The following is a 21,123-nucleotide window of genomic DNA, read 5'->3' on the forward strand; positions in this document are numbered from 1 at the left end:
TTTTTGTAGGTTTTTTCTAAGTTTGAAAATATATTCCAAAAAAGTGACCCAAAAAATCGGAAAGCAAAATTTCCCCATCAGCAGATGGCATCATTTGAATTTCACTGTGATAAGAAAGAAAAGCCCAGCTTCCAGAAGTAAGCAGCCTAAGTTCTCATTTCCTAGTCATCAGTTATCTTTGTGTGTTTTGGAGTTAGAGTTCTTTTTTGTGGTTTTGTTTTTACTTTTTGCATCCTTAAGTATAAGGTGGAAGCCAAAAAGAGTAAAAATGGGACACTCCTGGTAAGTTTAGAGCTACCACTTCAGGGACAGGAAGCAGTTGATCAGTTTTAGTACCATATTTTCATGAAACAGGAATATGGTTGTTTCCCAAGAATGGCCATAAATTATATCCTTCAAGTCAACCCCGGCTAGTGGGAATTCGTATGAAAAATTACTTGCTAGCTCTCAAGCTTCTTGCATGTCCCTGCTGACATTTTGGCAAAGCAAAACTGGGGGTGGCTGGATTGTAAACTATTTCCCCAAATTACAAAATATTTTAGAGCTGATACCAGACCTACACTCTTATCTGCTGACTGCAAATATTTTTAAGCTATTCTGCTATGTCCTGCGCATCTTCCTCAAATGCAATCTAAGTGGCCTCTTTTCTTTTTCCTGCCTTCTTGAACCGAAGAGATCCAGAGGTCAGAATGAAAAACAGCCCATCCGCTAAAGGGAAGACCCTAGAGCAGGTCCAAGAAAAGAAGCTGAAAGGGAAGACAGGGTGAGAGATATTTATTAATCTGTAGCTGGTCCTTCTTTTCTCATTTCACGACAGGCGAGGGATACTTTACGGCAGGCACTGGTTTAATACATTACCGTGCATTTTCTCATGTAATCCCTTAATATTTCTGAGATGGGCACTACTTTTATCTCCATTTGGCAGCTCAGATAACTGAAGTTTAGAGAGTTAAAATCATTTGCCAAATATGAACGGTGGGGTTGAGATTTGAATGAAATGCTGCCTCACTTCAGAGTCTCATTAGGCTTTAATTATCCTGTTTTATTAACTGTAATGAATACCCTGCTCTACTTGTTCTTCCCCCCCTGAGGACACATGGTGCAGTGATAATGTCATCCACTCCTGCAGAATTTGTTGCATATCTTGGTTTAGACAGAAAATACCAAAACTATTATCTGTTTTCTGAACCCAGTGATTTCATTAACTATCCCTCCAACCTACAAGCCAATAGTATTTGATCCTCACACTATTACCTCTCGGTTATACTGCAAGATTTTTTTGGGGCCTCTCACTGTTGTGGCCTCTCCCGTTGCGGAGCACAGGCTCCGGACGCGCAGGCTCAGTGGCCATGGCTCACGGGCCCAGCCGCTCCGCGGCATGTGGGATCTTCCTGGACCAGGGCACGAACCCGTGTCCCTTGCATCGGCAGGCAGACTCTCAACCACTGCGCCACCAGGGAAGCCCCATACTGCAAGATTTTGAAGTGACTTCTTAATCACCAGAAAGATAGAGATTAAATTAACATTTTTTTGAAGTAGGTAATCATAATACAACTGCTCGAAAACTGATGTGGCATTTGTGGTAAACTTCTGTATCAGGATGGGTAAACCTCTACAGCAATGTTTCTAACCTGAGGTCCAGACCCACCAAGCAGTCTTCAGAGGGTCTGTCAACTTGTATGGGAATACATTTCATCTTCATTTTCACTAACCTTTAAATTTCATTTAAGCGAACTTTAGCCTTGCCTTCCATTACAAATGTTGATACAAAGCACAGTGTTGTTAGCAATACCGGTAACTGTCACCCATAGATACCACAGATATTTTCAGTCATATATATCGGTTGCTGCTGATATTTCAAAATATCATCTATACTCATAATTTACTTGAAATTATGATAATTCGTAGATAATTATTAATTAAACTCGTGACTAGATCTTATTTAAAATGTTAACAAAGAAGCATGTAATTGCTATATCAAAAATTTGTGTTTTTATATATTTTTAAAACAGTACATCAATATTTTAAAATATTTTGATAGTATTTCAACCTAGGTTTTATTTGTAATTACACTTTTTATGTTATATATTATAAAATATTATTCTGAGAATCGATATACAGGCTGCCAAAATGGTCCATGGCATGAAAATGGTTAGGAATTCTACTCTGTAGCATGAACCTCTTTATAGCCTGAGTGGGGAATACCCTGGCTTAACAACTGGCTGCTTTCAGAGTCCCCCGGAAAATTGCAGTGACCCCAGGAATGGAGAAAAGCTCTAAATGCTAGAACAAGATGATTGTTAGGTCCTACCAAGCGTGTCCTACCCAGTGCTTCAGGAACCTTCTCCTCCCTTTAGCCCTCACCCCTTCCAGGTTCCAGAAGATTGGGCAGTTATTATTCTGCCCAGCCCCACTGCCTGTCCTCCTTCCTACTCAATTTCAATGAAAGCAGCTCTTCCGGCAGCTGCTCCAGTGCGACCCCAGTGCTCTGGGGAGCTGGGCCCGTGTCAGTAGGCCACGGGGGTAGATCAGAGCCAAGACTCTTGTGATCCTCTCCACCCTCATTTTCCTGTGAAAACGCATCCCAGGAGGACTTTGCTGGAGGGTTGATTAACTTAGCCATATATTTACTTTGCTGGAAACTTAAGTTGTCCTTTTATGTGTCATTTTCTCTAATTTCATGTTTTTTCATCTTTTATTTTCCAACAGGCAGATTCTGGTCACACCTACAGAAGTGGCCCCAGGTGTGTGCATATTTTTCTGATAGTTACAATGCATCATAGACCCTTCCTGAAAATGAAGGACGAAAAAACTTAGTGGTGTTCATATATTCTAAATACAATGCCTGCTTCCTTTCCTTTTTGTTTTTTGTTTGTTTTTTCTTTTTTTTGCTTTATATTTTCTTCATTTAGGTTTCCTTATTTGGTCTCTTTATTTTATTTTATTATTTATTTATTTATGCAGTCTGAATAGGTCTTAGCTGAGTTTCTCATCATAACCGATCATTTTATACATAGACTATTCAGTTTCTTTCCCAAGTCTCTATAGAGCAAGGATCAAGACAGTGTGACATCAGTGTCTAAATGCCTAAGCATGTGTAACTTATATTTCAAAAATGGAAAATGTGTGGTACTATCATCACATTTAAATTAGCTTCTCCAAGGCTCCTTCATCAAATATTAGGGCAGACCCATTCTGAAGTTTAATATATCTTAAAAACTGTAATGTAAAAATTCTGCTTGCATGCAAGTTTTTAAGTCTTCATCTGACCCAAACAATATCAGAGGTAATGTTCATAAACGTGATTTCTGAGTGTGACTGAGGCAAGTTTTAATCTACATTATTACCCTGTTGGGCAGGGGACCAATGAACTGCCACATTATGGAAGCACCAGAAGACTTCTGGCCATAAGTGGATGTCTATGGTAGCTTCTTGTAGTTTCAGTGTTTTGTTTTGTTTTTTATAAGTTTACTTATTTATGTATTTATTTTTGGCTGTGTTGGGTCTTCGTTGCTTTGCACGGGCTTTCTCTAGTTGTGGAGAATAGGGGATACTCTTTGTTGCGGTGCCCGGGCTTCTCACTGCGGTGGCTTCTCTTGTTGTGGAGCACAGGCTCTAGGCGCGTGGGCTTCAGTAGTTGTAGCTCGCGGGCTCTAGAGCACAGGCTCAGTAGTTGTGGTGCACGGGCTTAGTTGCTCTGTGGCATGTGGGACCTTCCCGGACAAGAGCTCGAACCCGTGTCCCCTGTATTAGCAGGTGGATTCTTAACCACTGTGCCACCAGGGAAGTCCAGTTCCAGTGTTTTTTACATTCTGCAAAATTTTCACAAATCAGACTACTCTAGCTATTTGGCCAAATTTTCCTTGAAGAAAATGAAATACAATCAACCCCTGATTCTTTTCTAATTATTGGGGGCCACTGCTTCCTTCATGAGGAATAATAATAAAAATAGAATTTGTTTGGCTTCATAATGCAATATGTGAGTTTTTACAACAGAATCGTCCTCCTAATTGCTTTGCTCTGGCCAGTTCTAAAAGGAACTTGCCTTAGCTGAATGGCGGTGTGACATGATCCAGAACCGGATCAGGTGGTTGAATCTAAGGGCAATCTGGACACAACTTCTGTGCTCTGTTGATGGCCAGGGAGACTCAGTGGTAAATGACAAGCCAAAAGACAGGGCTCAGGAATATATATCTGGATTTGTTTCCAGGGGCTGCCATAACAAAGTACCACAAACTAGGTGGCTCAAACAACAGAACTGTGTTATCTTACAGTTCTGGAGGCAAGTCAAATCAGGGTGTCAGCAGCACAGCTGGTTCCTTCTGAGAGCTGCAGGGGAGAATCTATTCCTGCCTCTCTCCTAGCTTCTGGTAGCTTCAGACATTCCTTGGCTTGCAGACGGTGTTCTCCCTGTGTCTTCACACTGTCTTCCCTCTGTATTTGTCTATCTCCGTGTCCAGATTTCTCCTTTTTATAAGAATGTAGTCATATTGGATGAGGGCCCACCCTAATGATGTCATCTTAACTTGATCATCTGCAAAGACCCTATTTCCAAATAAGGTCATATTCAAGGGCACTGGGGGTTAGGACTTCAATATCAATATTAATTCAACCCATAACAATATCTATCTTGAAAAATCACCAGAGACGATAATTTGTAACTATTAGTAAAATTTATGGGAATCCTATAATTTGCCTTCAGTGAATTTATTTATTCTAGACATCTTATTTAGATGATAGGATGCCAAAAGTAATGCACCATGAATGTTCTTTTTCTGTAAATTATCAATGCTATTCAATTATTCCTACGTCTTCCAGGGACTATGGTTCCCTATTGTTTTCTCATAGACCTTGTTGGCATTTTTCTGAATTTCATCGCTCTCCCTTCATTTTATAAACACTAGACTCTCCCTCTTTTATACTGGATAAGCAAATGTTTAAAGAGTGAGTAAAGGATCTCTTTTGTAAGTAAAGTACGTGTCTGGGGCCCTGCTACTTGGGAAACTTAATTCAGTTTCATTCATTTGTAATATTCAAAGTCTGTACCACTGCTTCATATATTTCAGAATAGTAACCGTCACATTAGATGGTTAGATACGGTTAGATATGTTCTCTTAAAGTAGCATACGATTGTAATCAAATTTAAAATTAAGCATCCATCACAACTCCCCCCTTTCTTCCTTTCAAGAAAACATAAAGAAACCTGGGCTAAACCTAGGGCTCTGTGGACTTGCTGGAAAAACACTGACCCAGAAAATAAATGTGTAACAAGTCAAATTTTTTCCATTACTTAAGGGAAATTGTGGTGTTAATTTTTTTCTTAATCTCTGGGCTAAGTATAAATCTGTGACTCACCCAAACTACCTCATTCTTAGACCATAAATATTAGGAGTGATGACTTATAAGGAGGTCATGTTGATGTGTGGTGAGTAAATGCTTGTCCACACATATTAATTTAACAAGAAAATAGCACTTTCCTAAGTAGCATAACATAAACAGTAGAGAATTTAATATAAGTGAAAAGCAGTGTTATTTCTGAAGAGTTACTATGACAAAAGAATCCTTTTTTCTCCTCCAAATAGTAATACAATTGTATTAGGCTTTAGTATCTAAGAATATGTGTATAAATCTGGTTCCAATCAAAAAAAGTTCTATTAAATTTCCAATACTATGGGAAAATTAAATTTTAAAAACTATATTTGTTCATTGCAAATTTCTATTCCTAGTACATGGGAAACCACAGGGAGGTGTTCCAGCTGGGTTGGTTTTCTCAATTCAGGTTGTCAGTGTTAAACTTCAACCCTAGGGGGCATCCCTGGTGGCGCAGTGGTTGAGAGTCTGCCTGCTGGTGCAGGGAGCACAGGTTTGTGCCCCGGGCCAGGAAGATCCCACATGCCGCGGAGCGGCTGGGCCTGTGAGCCACGGCCGCTGGGCCTGCGCGTCCAGAGCCTGTGCTCCGCAGAGGGAGAGGCCACAGCAGCGAGAGGCCCGCGTACTGCAAAACAAAACAAAACTTCACCCCAGGGCACTGCTACATGACTTGAATTTCAGTGACACAAATGGGGTGATGTCATGTGTTCTTTGTTCTTGGAGCAAACCCCTACTTTGTTTCTCTCCCAGAGATGGCTTGCTTCAGAGTCTACTCTGTTAGCGAAAATAAAACACTATAGATAACAGCTTCAGAAAACATGAAAAGCCCACTTATTACAGTAGGTGGGACAGATATATCACTTGGTCTCTAAAGTAGGCGAACTGGTGCATTTAGAAGTTTTCTAAATCAATGTAGACAGCCAGAAATATTAAATGAAAGGCATTAGTTTCCATTAGTAATGAAATTTCTATTTCTGTGACTTTGCTAATGCTGGGTTCTGCTTTCCTTTCTGCCTATTCTAGTAGTACATCCTTCTCTGCTTTCCTCAGATGGCTTTCCAAAATGACCATGGCCAATTTTCCCATCACTCAACAACAGTAATTAGCAATGCAAAACAAAATAACACCAACCTTCTAATATTTTTAGTTCCTGGGTTATTTCATGTGCCACTTGGTTATCTCAGAAGCTATTTCTCTTCAACCTGCAGGCAAGAGGGTGGTCTTGTAGTTAATTTATTATCGTCATGGTGACAAGCTCAGGACTTAGCCCATGGGAAACACTCGACATTTATTGTAAAATGACATGTTTACAATCAAATGATGACGGCAATTTGAGTCATAAGAGTAAAGGTAACCCATAGTCCATCGATCCCTTCACAGGGAGGAAAGACCTCACCTGATTTATGCAGAAAGAGCAAGCAGAATAAAATGGAATTAGGTTGACCTAATCCCATCAGCTTTCTCTGCTTAGAACTGGGGGGTGAGGGAGTTCCCTGGCATCCAGTGGTTAGGACTCCTCCCTTTCACTGCTGAGGGCCCTGAAGGCATGGGTTCAATCCCAGGTTGGGGAACTAAGATCCTGCAAGCCACTCAGCGTGGCCAAAATAAATAAATAAATAAACTTCATACATCTTTATAAAAAAAAAAAAACACAGTTGGAGGGTGGGAGGGATGGACACTTTTCCTGAGAAATTGTTGTCTTTACCGGTAGTGCCCTCTGGTGGATTAACGAGCCTCTTGCGTCACTCAATTCCTGGACACTCTATTTTACCTTTAGCTACCACTTAGCACTCCCCCACCTCAGCATGAACAGGCTTTTCTTTCAGTGACTTGGGATGTTACAGTCTACTACAAATATTGCTGGTGTGTGGTTTGTAAGAGACACCTAAGGTGAATTCAACTGAAGTGAATACCAGTTGTTACCCTTCCAAGTCTGTCAGATGCCAGTGTGGGTGCAATTTAACTGTTGCGTGCAAACCCTTGGCTTGAGTGTGTTTATGTAAACAGTTCAAAGCTGTGGACTGTGTGTCTGGCAAGTTGCTTCCAAGACACAAAGGAGAAATCGGCATGTTTTCCATTTACAAGACATGTGGTTCTTATTGCCTTACAGAGATTGGTCTTTGTTTGTACTTCATTTTATTTTTAAAGTGAGTTTTCCACAGTGAAATAAAGTGTGTTCATTATAGGAAATGTTGAAAAGACAGAGGCAAAAAAACTATCTGGAATTCCACCAAAGCCAAGACGGATTTTAGATGTAGCCTGACAAGGTATCCTGCTTCCCTGGAGTGTATAACCTCAGGGAACAGGCATTAATGGACTGAGGATGAGCATGTCATTAACCTTCTTCGCAGCTGTTTTCTCAATTCATAAAGTGCAATGAGTTTGTTTACTTTCATTTTCTGTCTCAAATTAGGTCTGCTAATTGCATAACAATAATAGCAGCTATTTATTTAGTTAGTACAGAATTTCAAAGCCTAATCCGAGAGTCACCATTTGCCTCATGGAGTACAGCAATTTAGCCCAAAGTCAATTTTTCCCTATAGCCTCCCATATCTCTGCCAGGATTTGTTCTTGTAATAGTAATAACTACCATTTATTAGGTTCTTATTACACAAGATAATACAGTGCTTAAGTATGTAGCCCGATTGAATTTTAATTCTGGCTTTTCCCCCTAATAGCTGTGTGATCTTGGATGAGTCTAAAGTCTGTTCTGCAGTTTCCTCCTTTGTCAAGTAAAGGCCCTGCCCCGCAGGGTTTTTAGGAGAAAATTAAGTCCCTAGAACAGATCTGGGTACCTGGGAAGCACTCTGTAATTATTAGATGTCATTATTACTATATTGTGATGATATATTAGACATTATACTACATTCTTCTTTATTCATTATGCCATTGAACGCTCTGTACCTGGGAAGCACTCTGTAATTGTTACGTAACCATAACAATCCTATGATTGTTATAGGCTCAATCCTACTAAGCCTGCGCTCTAGAGCCCGCGAGCCACAACTACTGAAGCCCGCACGCCTACAGCCCATGCTTGGAAAGTCTTGAATTGTTATGTGATTGTTATGTAACCATAACAATCCTATGAGTTAGATATTCTTGCCCTGTTTCAGACAACGAACATGAAACAGAGAACCTCAGTGACTTGTCCAAATCACATGGCAAGTTACCCCTAGACCTAAATCCTAGCCCAGATCTGACTATCTATAAAGCCTGAGCTTGCCATCTTATTTTCGATGTGGTTGGATGTGGTGGGTTAACTATTACTTTGTTTCTTTAATTTTTATTGAAGTATAAGCTATATATAGAAAAATGCACAAATCATAAGTTTAAAGCTGTGCCAATTTTCACCAATGAGATCACCTGGGAAGTCAGCACCGTAACTTTGCCAGACCTTGGAAAGCGCCCTCGTGCCTGCATCCAGTCTCTAATGCCTCCAACAGTCACTGCTAAGTTCATTTCCAGCACATAGGTTGGTTGGCCTGTTTTTAAGCATTACATCCATGGAAGTATACAGGACAACCCATTTTATGTCTGACTTCATTCACTTAGTTTTACGTTTGCAAGATTTATCCACGTTACTGTATAGCGTTATAGCCATTGACACATCACAATGTACCCATTCTACTCTTGGACATTTGGAAGATTTCCAGTTTGGGACTAATATGATGAATATTGCTACCAAAATAATGCTTGTACATGACTTTGGGATTGGAAAGGATTAATCCTTTCCATTGGGTTAATACCTAGGAGTGGAAATTTTGGGTCATAGCGTAAGCATATTTTTAGCTTTAGTATTTATTGCCGTATACTTTTCCAAGATAATTGTAGCAACTTACACTCTTTAGAGAGTTAACTTTTAACCTATATAAGAGAATTAGAGGCCACTTTTTATCTTTAAAACCATTAGAACAAAAGATAGTTTGATCTAAATAATTTTTGGATTTAAAAAATAAAATCGATTAATAATTAGTTGCTCCTGCAAAGCACACGAGTTTTTTTTTTTAATAAATTTATATTTATTTATTTATTTTTGGCTGTGTTGAGTCTTTGTTGCTGTGCGGGCTTTCTCTAGTTGCGGTGAGCAGGGGCTACTCTTAGTTGAGGTGTGCGGGTTTCTCATTGCGCTGGCTTCTCTTTCTTGCTGAGCATGGGCTCTAGGCACGCGGGCCTCAGTATTTGCAGCACGCGGGCTCAGTAGTTGTGGCTCGTGGGCTCTAGAGCACCGGCTCAGTAGTTGTGGCGCACGGGCTTAGTTGCTCTGCAGCATGAAAGTACACAAGTTTAAATTTACTTACACAATAAAAATAACTCATTTTTGACATAGTTAAAGACCATAATGTGAATGAAATATCAAGAAATTAAAAGAATAAAAAGAGTAAGCACAGTTGTGGTATTTACAGCAAAGTATCTCATGGATGGAATAGATAGTTCGCTTGCTGGTGTGCTTGGAAGCATGTTATACCGTCATCCATAAACTGTGTTTTCCACACAGAACCAACTGTTTAATATCAGAGATCTTGTCTTTATTAATTAGGAAGATTGTAGGAAGACAGAAAGGGACCACATTGGAAAGTTTTAGTATTTTTCAAATTCTTAGTAACAAGTCCATTGCCCCAAAGAAATCTTACTTTGAAGTGCAAAATGTTAACCAGAGGAGCTGCTGTGGCAGAAGCAAAAGTGAGAAACCTCAGATCTCCACCTGCACTGCCTTCCCTTCATTGCTCCCGAGGACGACAACAGATCCGAGGAGCATGGCACAAGGATGTGCCTATATCCTGGATGATAAAATGCACTCATCTCGCATCGCCTCAGTCAATTGGTAGCAACTATCAGGATCAATATGTCAAGAAGGAAGGATCGGTGCTTCCCTGGTGGTGCAGTGGTTGAGAGTCCGCCTGCCGATGCAGGGGACATGGGTTCGTGCCCCGGTCCGGGAAGATCCCACATGCCGCGGAGCGGCTGGGCCCGTGAGCCATGGCCGCTGAGCCTGCGCGTCCGGAGCCTGTGCTCCGCAACGGGAGAGGCCACAGCAGTGAGAGGCCCGCGTACCGCAAAAAAAAAAAAAAAAAAAAAAAAAAAAGAAGGAAGGATCATAGGCCATGGTGAGAGCACTAGCAAAGTATGCCATGATCAGTTAGTAATGTCTGCCACAGGCACAGAAGGGGATAGTAAGGGTCTGTAGGCTGGCCCTAGATATCATTTATACACATATACATAAGTATGTATACACACTGTCTTTTAAATATTTTATTTCCTATTAACTCCAAATTCTGTCAAGATGGCTAATGTTCAGTACAGATAGGCTAAATACTGACATAGGAATCACCTAGGTACGCATATCTTTCTGTATTTGTCGAAAACATCTTTGGGGATAAATTACTAAAACTGGAGTTTCTTGCATTAGCGTTAAATCGCCCATACTCTTCTACAGAGGAGAACTCTGCCCCGCCAATGTATAACACAGGTCACATTCTGCCCTGTATTATTGGTACTAGTGAGCATCCACCTCCCCATCAGAACTGCAAAGCCCTGGGTATAAGTTCTGTTTTGTGTGTCTATATTTCATTCCCCTCCCCCACTAACAGTGCCTAACATGGTGTTTCCTTTTTCTATAATAGATGTGGGTACATATTTTTTTGCTTTAAATAATAATGACACATTTTAATATTCTAATGAAATGCTAAGAATTAAGTGTCAGAATTCAGCTTACATAAGGAAAGCCTGAGATGAATTAATAAAAAAATAGGAGAAAATTTTCTAGAATTTAATATAGAGCAAATAAACAAACAGTGCCTTGTTCTTCTCAGTTACTTTCAGGGACAATAATAACAGTTAAAGGACCACTAATGAGTTTCATGGAACCATTGTCCAGAGCATTGATGTTCACTGTAGAGACCAAAATTTCAGAGCTAAATAGACACATTAATATTGCAGCAGGAATATATGAGTTTTAAAAAATCTCTAAATACCTATGGAATCGGTAGTTTTAATAAAAGTGACCTTCTTTAATTCACTTCATGTCCCCTCAGTGCCTCTGTCCCTGGCATCAATGGCTGATTTATCAAGTCACCTCACATAAAGCTTTTTCTTTAAATTGTTAATACGCTAAGATTATTCTTTATGAAGCTTCTTGTGCTGACATCACTGGCATTCCCCATCATTTGCTGGTTTTGTGTTTTGGGTTTTTTTAGGTCATTTTTGGTTTGGGTCTCTACATTCTTTATTCACCTCTTCTTGTTTTATTCCAGTTAGCATTTCTAGTGGTCCTTTTGGAAACCCCCAAAGTCCCCATGATGGCCAGTCTGCCTAGCCTTCTGTGTCCTTTGACTTTATTACCTACAATTCACTTGCAATTTGTTTTGAACGCACCTGTAGCCTTGTCTTCTGGAAAACTTCTCCCTCTGGCTTTTTCCTCTCAGTTCAATTATCTAAGAAGATATTGCACTCACGAAGCTTTGGCAGTGTTTTCTCGGATCTACCTAACCTCTCTCTCTTCGAGAGGAGATCTCAGATCCCGACGCACCTCCACGTTATTCTGAGGGAATCTGATGTACTTTACATATATGTTTGACATGTTTCATGTACACAGACAACTATTATCCATCAAGACTCCAAGACATGCTGTCTGGTTCCAGAGACACATTTGTATAGAAAAGGTAGAAGGCTCAGCCCCAATTTTATGGACACACATTTTTCCAAGTAAAAAACAATTCAGTGGTTTCTCTCGTTCAGCATTTTAATACATGAATTTCTCACAGTCTACCATCTAATGTATTCAGATCTTTTCTTCAGTTAATTATTCTGGAGCAATGCTTTGTTTTCTGTTGAATGTTGCTAAATAGTTCATCACATTTTGATAGAGGTATTCGGGGTCAGTGGGCATAATTTCAGATACAGGTTCTACATTTACATGTTTTTTTTTTCAGAGTTTCCGTTTCCCCCGTCTTGTGTCTGTATAAGAGGATGCTAATTTATGCACTCACCATTCTGAAAAATAAATATATCTGCACAATTACAGTTATAAAATGATGCCACTTTCCCTCCATCTTTATTCAGATTATTTCAGTGTGAATTAACTAAAGACCATTCCTCCAAATATTCATCTCATTTGGCTTGTAAAGACACAGTTTAGTTAAAGAATGTTGCAAAAGGCTTTTTTCTTTGAGCAAAGTTTACAATATGAATTATGTTCATTTTCAGGCCCAGATTTTCATCTTTTTGATTTATAATATTAACTTAAGGTCAAATAATTTTGTAAACCAGAGCCAGAGAGTCTTTCTGGTCACCAGTATAATTATAACTTTCAACCAATGTTTACCAGGGGATAGTGAATTCATTTTGTTAAAATGAGATCTGGCATGAACCTTACTCCAGGCTTAACTGAAGTAAACATAACCTTTTTTTTTCTTTTTTCTGAGGTTTCACTAAATTAGATTTACAAACTGGACACAATTAAAAGCTTTAGGATACCAAGGAAAAGGCAGATTTGAGGGGGATAGAGATTTTCTTTTAAGAATGTTTGACTAAAATAAAAAAGAAAAGAAAACTGAAGAGAGGGGTTGTTAATGTAATATTTCTAAGTTGATTTGCTTAAAGCTAATCTGCGTGTTTTTGAACGGTTTGCCAATCCAACGCAAAGGCCAAATCCCTAAGGGTAAACAGGATTTGGGAAGCTGCCTGCTCAGGAATTCAAGGATTAGCCCTCACTCTGATTTTGACTTGCTGCTTCAGTCTAAGTGGGTCCATTCCTCTGTGCCTCAGAGAAATTGCTTCTGTTTACATACACATGGTTCTTAGGTAAATCAAAAGAGTAACATTGTACCTTACATGAGGGCACAGTAGATAGAAAAACAGACTGACCTTTCAAGCTGGTGGGCTTAGATTTGATTTTCCATACAGCAGCATAACCAACTGTGAGAGCATAGATACACTGCTCAAGCCATTTAAACTTTAGGCACCTCACCTATGAAAAGAAAACAAAAATACCTACTTTACCTTGCAAGGATCTGGAAAGTATATACAGGGTGACCATGTTAGTTATCATCCAAACCAAAAATACTTTTGAGTGTACAAGCCGCATTTTTAAAAATTATGCCAAGGCAATAGCAGTAAAATAAGGCTCTCCCAGACAAGCCAGAAATATAATGTAATATAAACTAATATAATATAATAGCTACATACAATTGCTACATATAATATGTTAAATACAACACAAAATACATATAATATTTACCAGTACAAGGAGCCTGGTACATTGCAGAATCTGGTGTCACTTTCTTTACCCTTTATTTTGGAACATTTATACTTTTTAAAACACTTTTATATGTAATGTGGCATTTTGTAATCACAGCAGTCTTGTAGGATATATTTACTTGTTCTCCTTTTACAAATAAGAGCACTAGAGCTCAGAGAGCATAATTATCTTGCTTGAAATTCTTTGGAAAGTTACAGAGGTGGGACCCAAACCTAATTCTTACCATTTCAAGTAGAGTGTATTGTGTTTCCCTATACCACAATTTCTCCCAAAGAGCTTGTAAACACACTTTCTGTGTAATTGTGGGCTCGGGTGCTTGGTATACATTTTTCTAAAACTACCTAATTTCAATCTCTAATCATATCCTGTGTTCTGAATGAACTTAAAATCGTCCATTTTTATGAGTTTATTCTGAAACTTCAGATTTTCTGCCGTGGACTTATGGTCCACTGTGGGGTTTTGCTGCTGCCTATGTATTCCCTTGTGTGAAGTGGAAGTTCAGGGGCTTCCATCAAGCATTGGAAGTTCTTCACTGTTTGTCCCTGAAGGTGTCTGCTGGCTTTGGTATTCGGGCAGGGCCATCCCTCTGTGCTGATGAGCTTGAGCACATCTGCTGTTGAAATCCCCTCATCAGACTATAGGATGTGCTCAGGTCCACTGGCTCTTGATGACACACCTGTGGCACGTTCCGAGCCACGGAGCAAGCTTTTGTATGTGCTCTGGGTCCTACTTGGACGGTGGCTCTGCGACCCTGTTTGAGATGCATCTGCCCACTCATCCCATGAGCTACTGCTACTGTTCCTCCTTAGTCACGAGGGGTCTGGAGAGGGCTCTCAGGACCAAGACAGGTTGCGGAGGAGAGGCATCCCTTTGTTCTAAACCTCCTAAAGCTAACCAGGAATTCCCGTGCCCCTTCTGCAACATCTCTGGCTCAGCCGAAGAGGAAAGGGATATAGCTCCACATCAGCACTTCTTTCACTTACTTTTCTCTCTGACCTCTCTCTTCCTAGACTAGAAAGAGTGCTTATCTCACGGATCTAAGGATGGGGGTGTTTGGAGGGTGAAGGGATAGACAAGGGGTTCTGTCTAGAATCTAGTTGTTAATGCCAAAATCTTGGTCACTGGAATGCTAAAATCCAGGAATAACTGTCTGGTTTCTCTTTGTATTATATGTGTGCTCTGCCTTACCTTCCCTTGTGGGAGTGAAGGTCAAGGTCTAATTTAAAGGGGAAAAAAGAATGGGAAAAAATCCAAGAAATCTTCTAAAAAAAAACCACTTGAGTAAATGCTTCACAACACTGTCCCCCTCTTTCATTTTACAACTTTCTTTCATTTTGTTCTACTCTTCTTTCTGTGGCATTCCACATTTAACTACTAAATAGTAAATGAACATCTTAAATTTCTGTGATTAAAAATGGTATCGTCAAACAAAATGATGACTGATAAATGTTTGAAATGGGTCCATCTCTGTGATTTTTATGTGATTCAGAACGTTTCCATAATAGCTTAAAAGCCTACATTTACTTCTCCATTTCCTCTCCTCTGTATTCTCTTGAGCCCACTCCAATCAAGCTGCCATCCGTACTGTGATTTCACACAGCCAAATGCAATTCTCAGTCCTCCTCTTACTTCCTTGCAACATTGAAACAGTTGACCAATCTCTTCTTCATGAAAGACTTTCTTTGCATAGCTTCCATGATTCTAAACCCTTTACGATTTCCTCCTACTTCACCTTCCCGGTCACCTTCACTGCTTTTACCTCATCAACCCAACTGCTAAAGGTTAGAGGTGCCCCAGAGTTCAGGGTGCTCCTATATCTATACGGTCTTCAGGTGACTTCATCCAGTCTTGTGTCTTTAAATACCATCTTTATACTGACATATTTGCAAATTTACATCTCTAGCCTGGATCTCTGCCCTCAACTCCAGATTCCTATATCCTCTACCTCTTCACATCTCCATTGCATGTCCTAAAGATATCACAAACTTATCTTGTTCAAAACTGACTCCTGATCTTTCCTCTAAAATCTTCCCTACTCATAGTTTTTCCCCATGTAAGGAAAGGGCACTTCATCTTTCTAGTTTCTTAGGTCATAAACCTTGGAGTCATCCTCCAACCTTCTTTCCTTCTCATACTCTGTAGCCAGTCCAAAAGCAAATCTGATTATTTCCCACCACCTCCATGGCTCCTCCCTGGTCCAAGCTGCCATGATCTCAGATATCACAATAACCTCCAAATTGTTCTCCCTACTTCTTCCCTTGCCCTACTCCCGATAGTCTATTATCTGCAGAGCACTCAGATCATATCACTTCTTTTCTGATGTGTCTCTGCCTCCAATCAATGTCCTTACACGCCAGTGAATTTTTTAGTAGTTTAATTTTATCTAACAAGAGGGACTGGTATTACATTTTTTAATTTCTTCTCTCCCCACACTCCCTCTCTTCTCTCCTCCTTTAGACCCCAAATATTATTTTTATTATCCAGAGAAGATGCTAGAAAAATTAAAATAGAAAAAGAGACTAGTTGATAATTCACCACCAAATAATCTATAGTTGACACTCAAATTACACCACATGAGCGTTACCAGCCATACACACATATTAGGATCATGTATATAATAAATAAATGAACAGGACAATCATTTGGTGAGCTTTTAATTTATTTCAGAACAAAGGGAATTATAAAGTGAAATCTTCTTATAAAATACCCTAGTGAGCAACATAGAAACATTGTTCTGTGTTCATTAATTTCTAGATATTAGATATTGGTCTTGCCTCACAATTTACTGTTAGAGAAATTGCTAGCAAGAGAATATCCTTGTGTCATTTGCGTTGAAAAGAAAATAAGGCTAGCAAAGTGAATCTGAAGTATAACTTGTTCATTTGAAGAAAACAATGACTCTGGGATTATTAAGACTAAAAGATAACACATGTAGGTTTAAGAGTATATGAAAAAATTTAACACATTTTTATTTATTAGTAGAGGATAATTAAGATTATGTAATCATATATATGTGTATATGTCTAAAGTTAGGTGACTATGAGTAACTTGAAAGAGTTAGAAAAAACTAAATAAAACTAATGGTGAAATATTAAATACTTGTTAGTTGAACTCTGTTTCTAAGTCCTATGATGCCAATGTAGGTCAGTGAAATCCATTTCGCATTGCACACATGAAAAATACTAGAATATATATCACATATGGCTGAGCTGAAAGAACAGTGAGAGAATACTGAAAAGGCAGAAATAACAGTAAGATGAAGAAGCTCTGAAACCTACTTATCCTGTAAAATATCTAAGCAACCTTCCAATTTCAGCCCTGAAATGTAAAGAGCTTCTAAATCATCACTCTTATCCTTACAACAGCAACAAAAAAGCTGAACAAACAAAATCAATTACCTTTTTTGGTCCAATCAAAAAAATTGAAGTTGCTGAGCAATATACCATATCCTGAAATCTAGAGAGAGACATGTGAATACAGAAAATTATAGCCAAGATTAGCTTACCTAGACATAAGCTAATGGAACTATCACATGAACAGGCAAGAGAAAAAAAATCACATGATCACAATAATAGGTGAAGAAAAAGCACTTGACAAAATGCAGCACTCATTCATGATGAAAACTCTCAGCAACCTAGGAATAGAGAGGAATAACTTAATAAAGAATATCTACCAAAAAAAACCCCAACAGCTAACATTATAATTAATGGTGTGACACTAGAAATTTTCTTGCTAAGATCAGAAACAAGGAAAGGATGACCTTTTCACCACTCCTTTTCAACATTGTATTGGATATTCTAGCCAATGCAATAAGACAAGGAAAGAAAATAAAAGGTATACAGATTGGAAAGAAGGAAATAATGCCATCACATATATGTAGGAAATCCAAAAGAAGAGACAAAGAGAAAGAAACCTCCTGGATATAATAAGTGATTATAGCAAGGTTGCAGCATGAGATTAAAACACAGAAGTCAGTTGCCTTCCCAGAAATAGAGACACAGATATAGAGAACAAACGTATGGACACAAAGGAGTGGAAAATGTGGGGGGGGGGGGGGGCGGGATGAATTGGGAAATTGGGATTGACATGTACACACTAATATATATAAAATAGATAATAGGAACCTGCTGCATAAAAATAAATAAATTAAATTTTTAAAAAAGTCAATTGCCTTCCTTTATACCAGCAACGAACAAGTGGAATTTGAAACTGAAAACATAATATTATTTTTTTTAATTTATTTATTTTTGGCTGAGTTAGGTCTTTGTTGCTGCACATGGGCTTTCTCTAATTGCAGTGAGCGGGGGCTACTCTTCATGGTGGTGCGCGGGCTTCTCATTGCGGTGGCTTCTCTTGTTGCGGAGCACGGGCTGTAGGAGTGCAGGCTTCAGTAGTTGTGGCGCACGGGCTTAGTTGCTCTGTGGCATGTGGGATCTTCCTGGAATAGGGCTTGAACCCGTGTCCCCTGCATTGGCAGGCAGACTCTTAACCGATGCACCACCAGGGAAGCCCATAATATAATTTTTTTTTTGCGGTATGTGGGCCTCTCACTGTTGTGGCTTCTCCCGTTGCAGAGCACAGGCTCCGGATGCACAGGCTCAGTGGCCATGGCTCACGGGCCCAGCTGCTCCGCAGCATGTGGGATCTTCCCGGACCAGGGCACGAACCCGTATCGGCAGGTGGACTCTCAACCACTGTGCCACCAGGGAAGTCCCCATAATATCATTTTTATTAGCACCCCCAAAATGAAATGATTATATAGAAATTTAATAAAATATGTATAAGATGTATATGAGGAAAACTACCATACTCTGATTTTAAAAATCCAAGAACTAAATAAATTCCATGTTTATATATAGGAAGACTCAATATTGCCAAGATGACAACGTTCCCCAACTTGACCTAAAGATTCACTAAAATCCCAATCAAAGTCCTTGCAAGTTATTTTGTGAACATAGACAAACTAATCCTAAAGTTTATATGGAGAGGGAAAGGACCCAGAATAGCCAACACAATATTGAAAGAGAAGAACAAAGTTGAGCTGAAACTACCTGACTTCAAGATTTACTATACGCTACAGTAATCAAGACAGTGTGGTATTGGTGAAGTACAGACAAATAGATCAATGGAACACAATAAAGACCAGAAATAAAGTCACATAAATAATGCCAACTATCTTTGACAAAGAAGCAAAGACAATACAATGGAGCAAAGATAGTCTTTCAACAAATGGTACTGAAGCAACTGAATATCCACATGAAAAAAAAAATCTATATACAGACCTTATACCCCTCACAAAAATTAAGTCAAAATGGATCATAGACCTAAATATAAAATGAAAAACTATAAAACTCCTAGAATATATCATAGGAGAAAATCTAGGTGACCTTGGGTATAGCAATGACTTTTTAGATACAATACCAAAGGCACAATCCATGAAAGAAATGATTGATGAAAATCATTAAAAACTTCTAAATTAAAAACTTCTGCTCTGTGAAGGACACTTTCAAGAGAATGAGAAGACAAGGCACAGCCTGAGCAAAAATATTTGCAAAGGATATTTTGATAAAGGACTGCTATCCAGAATATACAAAGAACTCTTAAAACTCAAAAATAAAACAACAACACAATTAAAAAATGGTCAGAATATCTGAAGATACCTCACCAAAGAAAAAACACAGAAGCCAAATAAGTATATAAAAAGATGTTACACATCATATGTCATTACAGATTTGAAAATGAAAACAACAATGATAAACCATTCACACCTATTAGAATGGCCAAAATCTCACTGACAACACCAAATGCTGGCAATGATGTTCAGCAACAGGAACTCTCATACTATATGACATTCTGGGAAAAGGCAAAACTATGGAGACAACAAAAAGATTAGTGGTAGCCAGGAGTTAGGAGAGAGGGAGGGATGGCAAGGCAGAACACCTAAAACTGCTCTAAAAAATAAAGTCTATTTTTTTCAAAGGGATAAAAGATCTGAACAGATGCCTCACCAAAGAAGATATATGGATAGCAAACAATTACATGAAAGATTATTCCCAACCTTATCTGTCATTAGAGAATTGTAAGAAAACAACAGTGAGATAACAATGCCCACTTAATAGGATGGCCAAAAAAAAAAAAAAAAATCAAAAGAAAATTGACAATACTAAATGCTGACAAGGATACAGAGCAACAGAAACTGTCGTTCATTTCTGATGGGAATGCAAAATGGTACAGCCACTTTGGAAAACAGTTTGGCCGTTTCTTATAAAGCTAAATGTAGTCTTACTATAATCCAGCAATTGTGCTCCTAAATATTTACCCAAACTATCTGATAACTTATGTCTACATAAATACCTTCATGTGAATATTTATGGCCAAAACATAATTGCCCCAAATTGGAAGCACCCAAGATGTTCTTCAGTTGGTGGCTGGATACACTGTAGTATACCCATACAATGGAATATTCAGCAATAGATAGAAATAAGTTCTCAAGGCAGGACATGACATGGAAGAAATTAAGATGCATATTGCTAAGTGAAAGATGTCAGACTGAAAAGACTATATACTGTATAATTCCAATTATGACTTGACACATTTACTGGTGGGTAGGAGTGAATTTTTCCTTCTGTAGTACTGGAATAGCTCCTTAACTAGTCCTCCTGTCTCCAGCCTTACCTTGGCACTGAAATAGCAGTGGCCTTTATAAAACAAAAAGATGATCATGTCATCTTGTGTTTATAATACCTTAATGGCTTCTCATCATCTTAAGCATAAGTAGAAATATCTTAGCTTGGCTTATAGGTTGTTCATAGTGTGGGCCCTTTTCCAACCCAATCTCTGACAATTCCTCTCACTTACAGTCTTATTTTGCCAAGCTCTAGTTCTCCATACAAACTCTGACTTTTTTAAGGCTCCATGTTTTGTTTTTATCTTATGAGGTTATGAAGATAGCAATAGGAGTTGTGATGGGGCTACAAATGGAGACACCCAGTTGCTAGAGGTAAGTCTTCAAGACCAGAGTCATAGACACAGCCTCTTAAATCCATTTGTGCCCATATAGGCAGGAACCAAAATGAGTCTGGAGCAGAGGCCATGTGTGAGAGGAATAACTTATAAGATCCTTGGTTCTTTGTAAAAGAAGGCATTCAGTGGGGATCATATGAGATATTCCTCTGCTTGTCTGGGATATTTAGTCATTCTGAATCAGTTTTATGCTCCAACAAATTCCATATGTTTCCAGTTGCCAATTTCTTGTGTGTTCTCGTAATATAAGCATAGGAAAAGAAATTCAGACATTAACACCATACACGTTCCTCTTCCAAAAAAGAGTAAAAATTAAAAATTAGAATTTTATATCCAAATCTCTTGAAAAATTTAGAAAAATACTTAATGAAAGACAGGTAATTCTTCTTAAATATAATGGCTTGGTATAAAATATTATTTTAATGAAAATAATTATAAATTATTAAATTTAAACTCTGGCTTAGGAAATCTGG

General features: G+C 38.7%; 1 protein-coding gene across 8 annotated transcripts in view; it reads left to right on the forward strand.

Moving 5' to 3' along the window:
* Positions 1 to 21,123, forward strand: part of RERG (RAS like estrogen regulated growth inhibitor) — a 168,723-nt gene that overhangs the window by 62,161 nt on the left and 85,439 nt on the right. For 4 of the 8 annotated variants that reach the window (XM_073789016.1, XM_033867018.2, XM_019937150.2 and 1 more), the window contains exons 2-4: positions 10 to 137; positions 674 to 763; positions 2,710 to 2,744. The exons of 2 other annotated variants lie outside the window; for them this stretch is intronic. In XM_073789016.1, the coding sequence (XP_073645117.1) occupies positions 85 to 137; positions 674 to 763; positions 2,710 to 2,744 (178 nt within the window). In that variant the 5' untranslated portion in view covers positions 10 to 84. The remainder of the gene's footprint in view (positions 1 to 9; positions 138 to 673; positions 764 to 2,709; positions 2,745 to 21,123) is intronic. 2 more of the 8 variants (XM_073789014.1, XM_073789013.1) reach the window with 2 other exon arrangements.

The sequence above is a fragment of the Tursiops truncatus genome, chromosome 11 (assembly GCF_011762595.2).
Source record: "Tursiops truncatus isolate mTurTru1 chromosome 11, mTurTru1.mat.Y, whole genome shotgun sequence".
NCBI lineage: Eukaryota > Metazoa > Chordata > Mammalia > Artiodactyla > Delphinidae > Tursiops > Tursiops truncatus.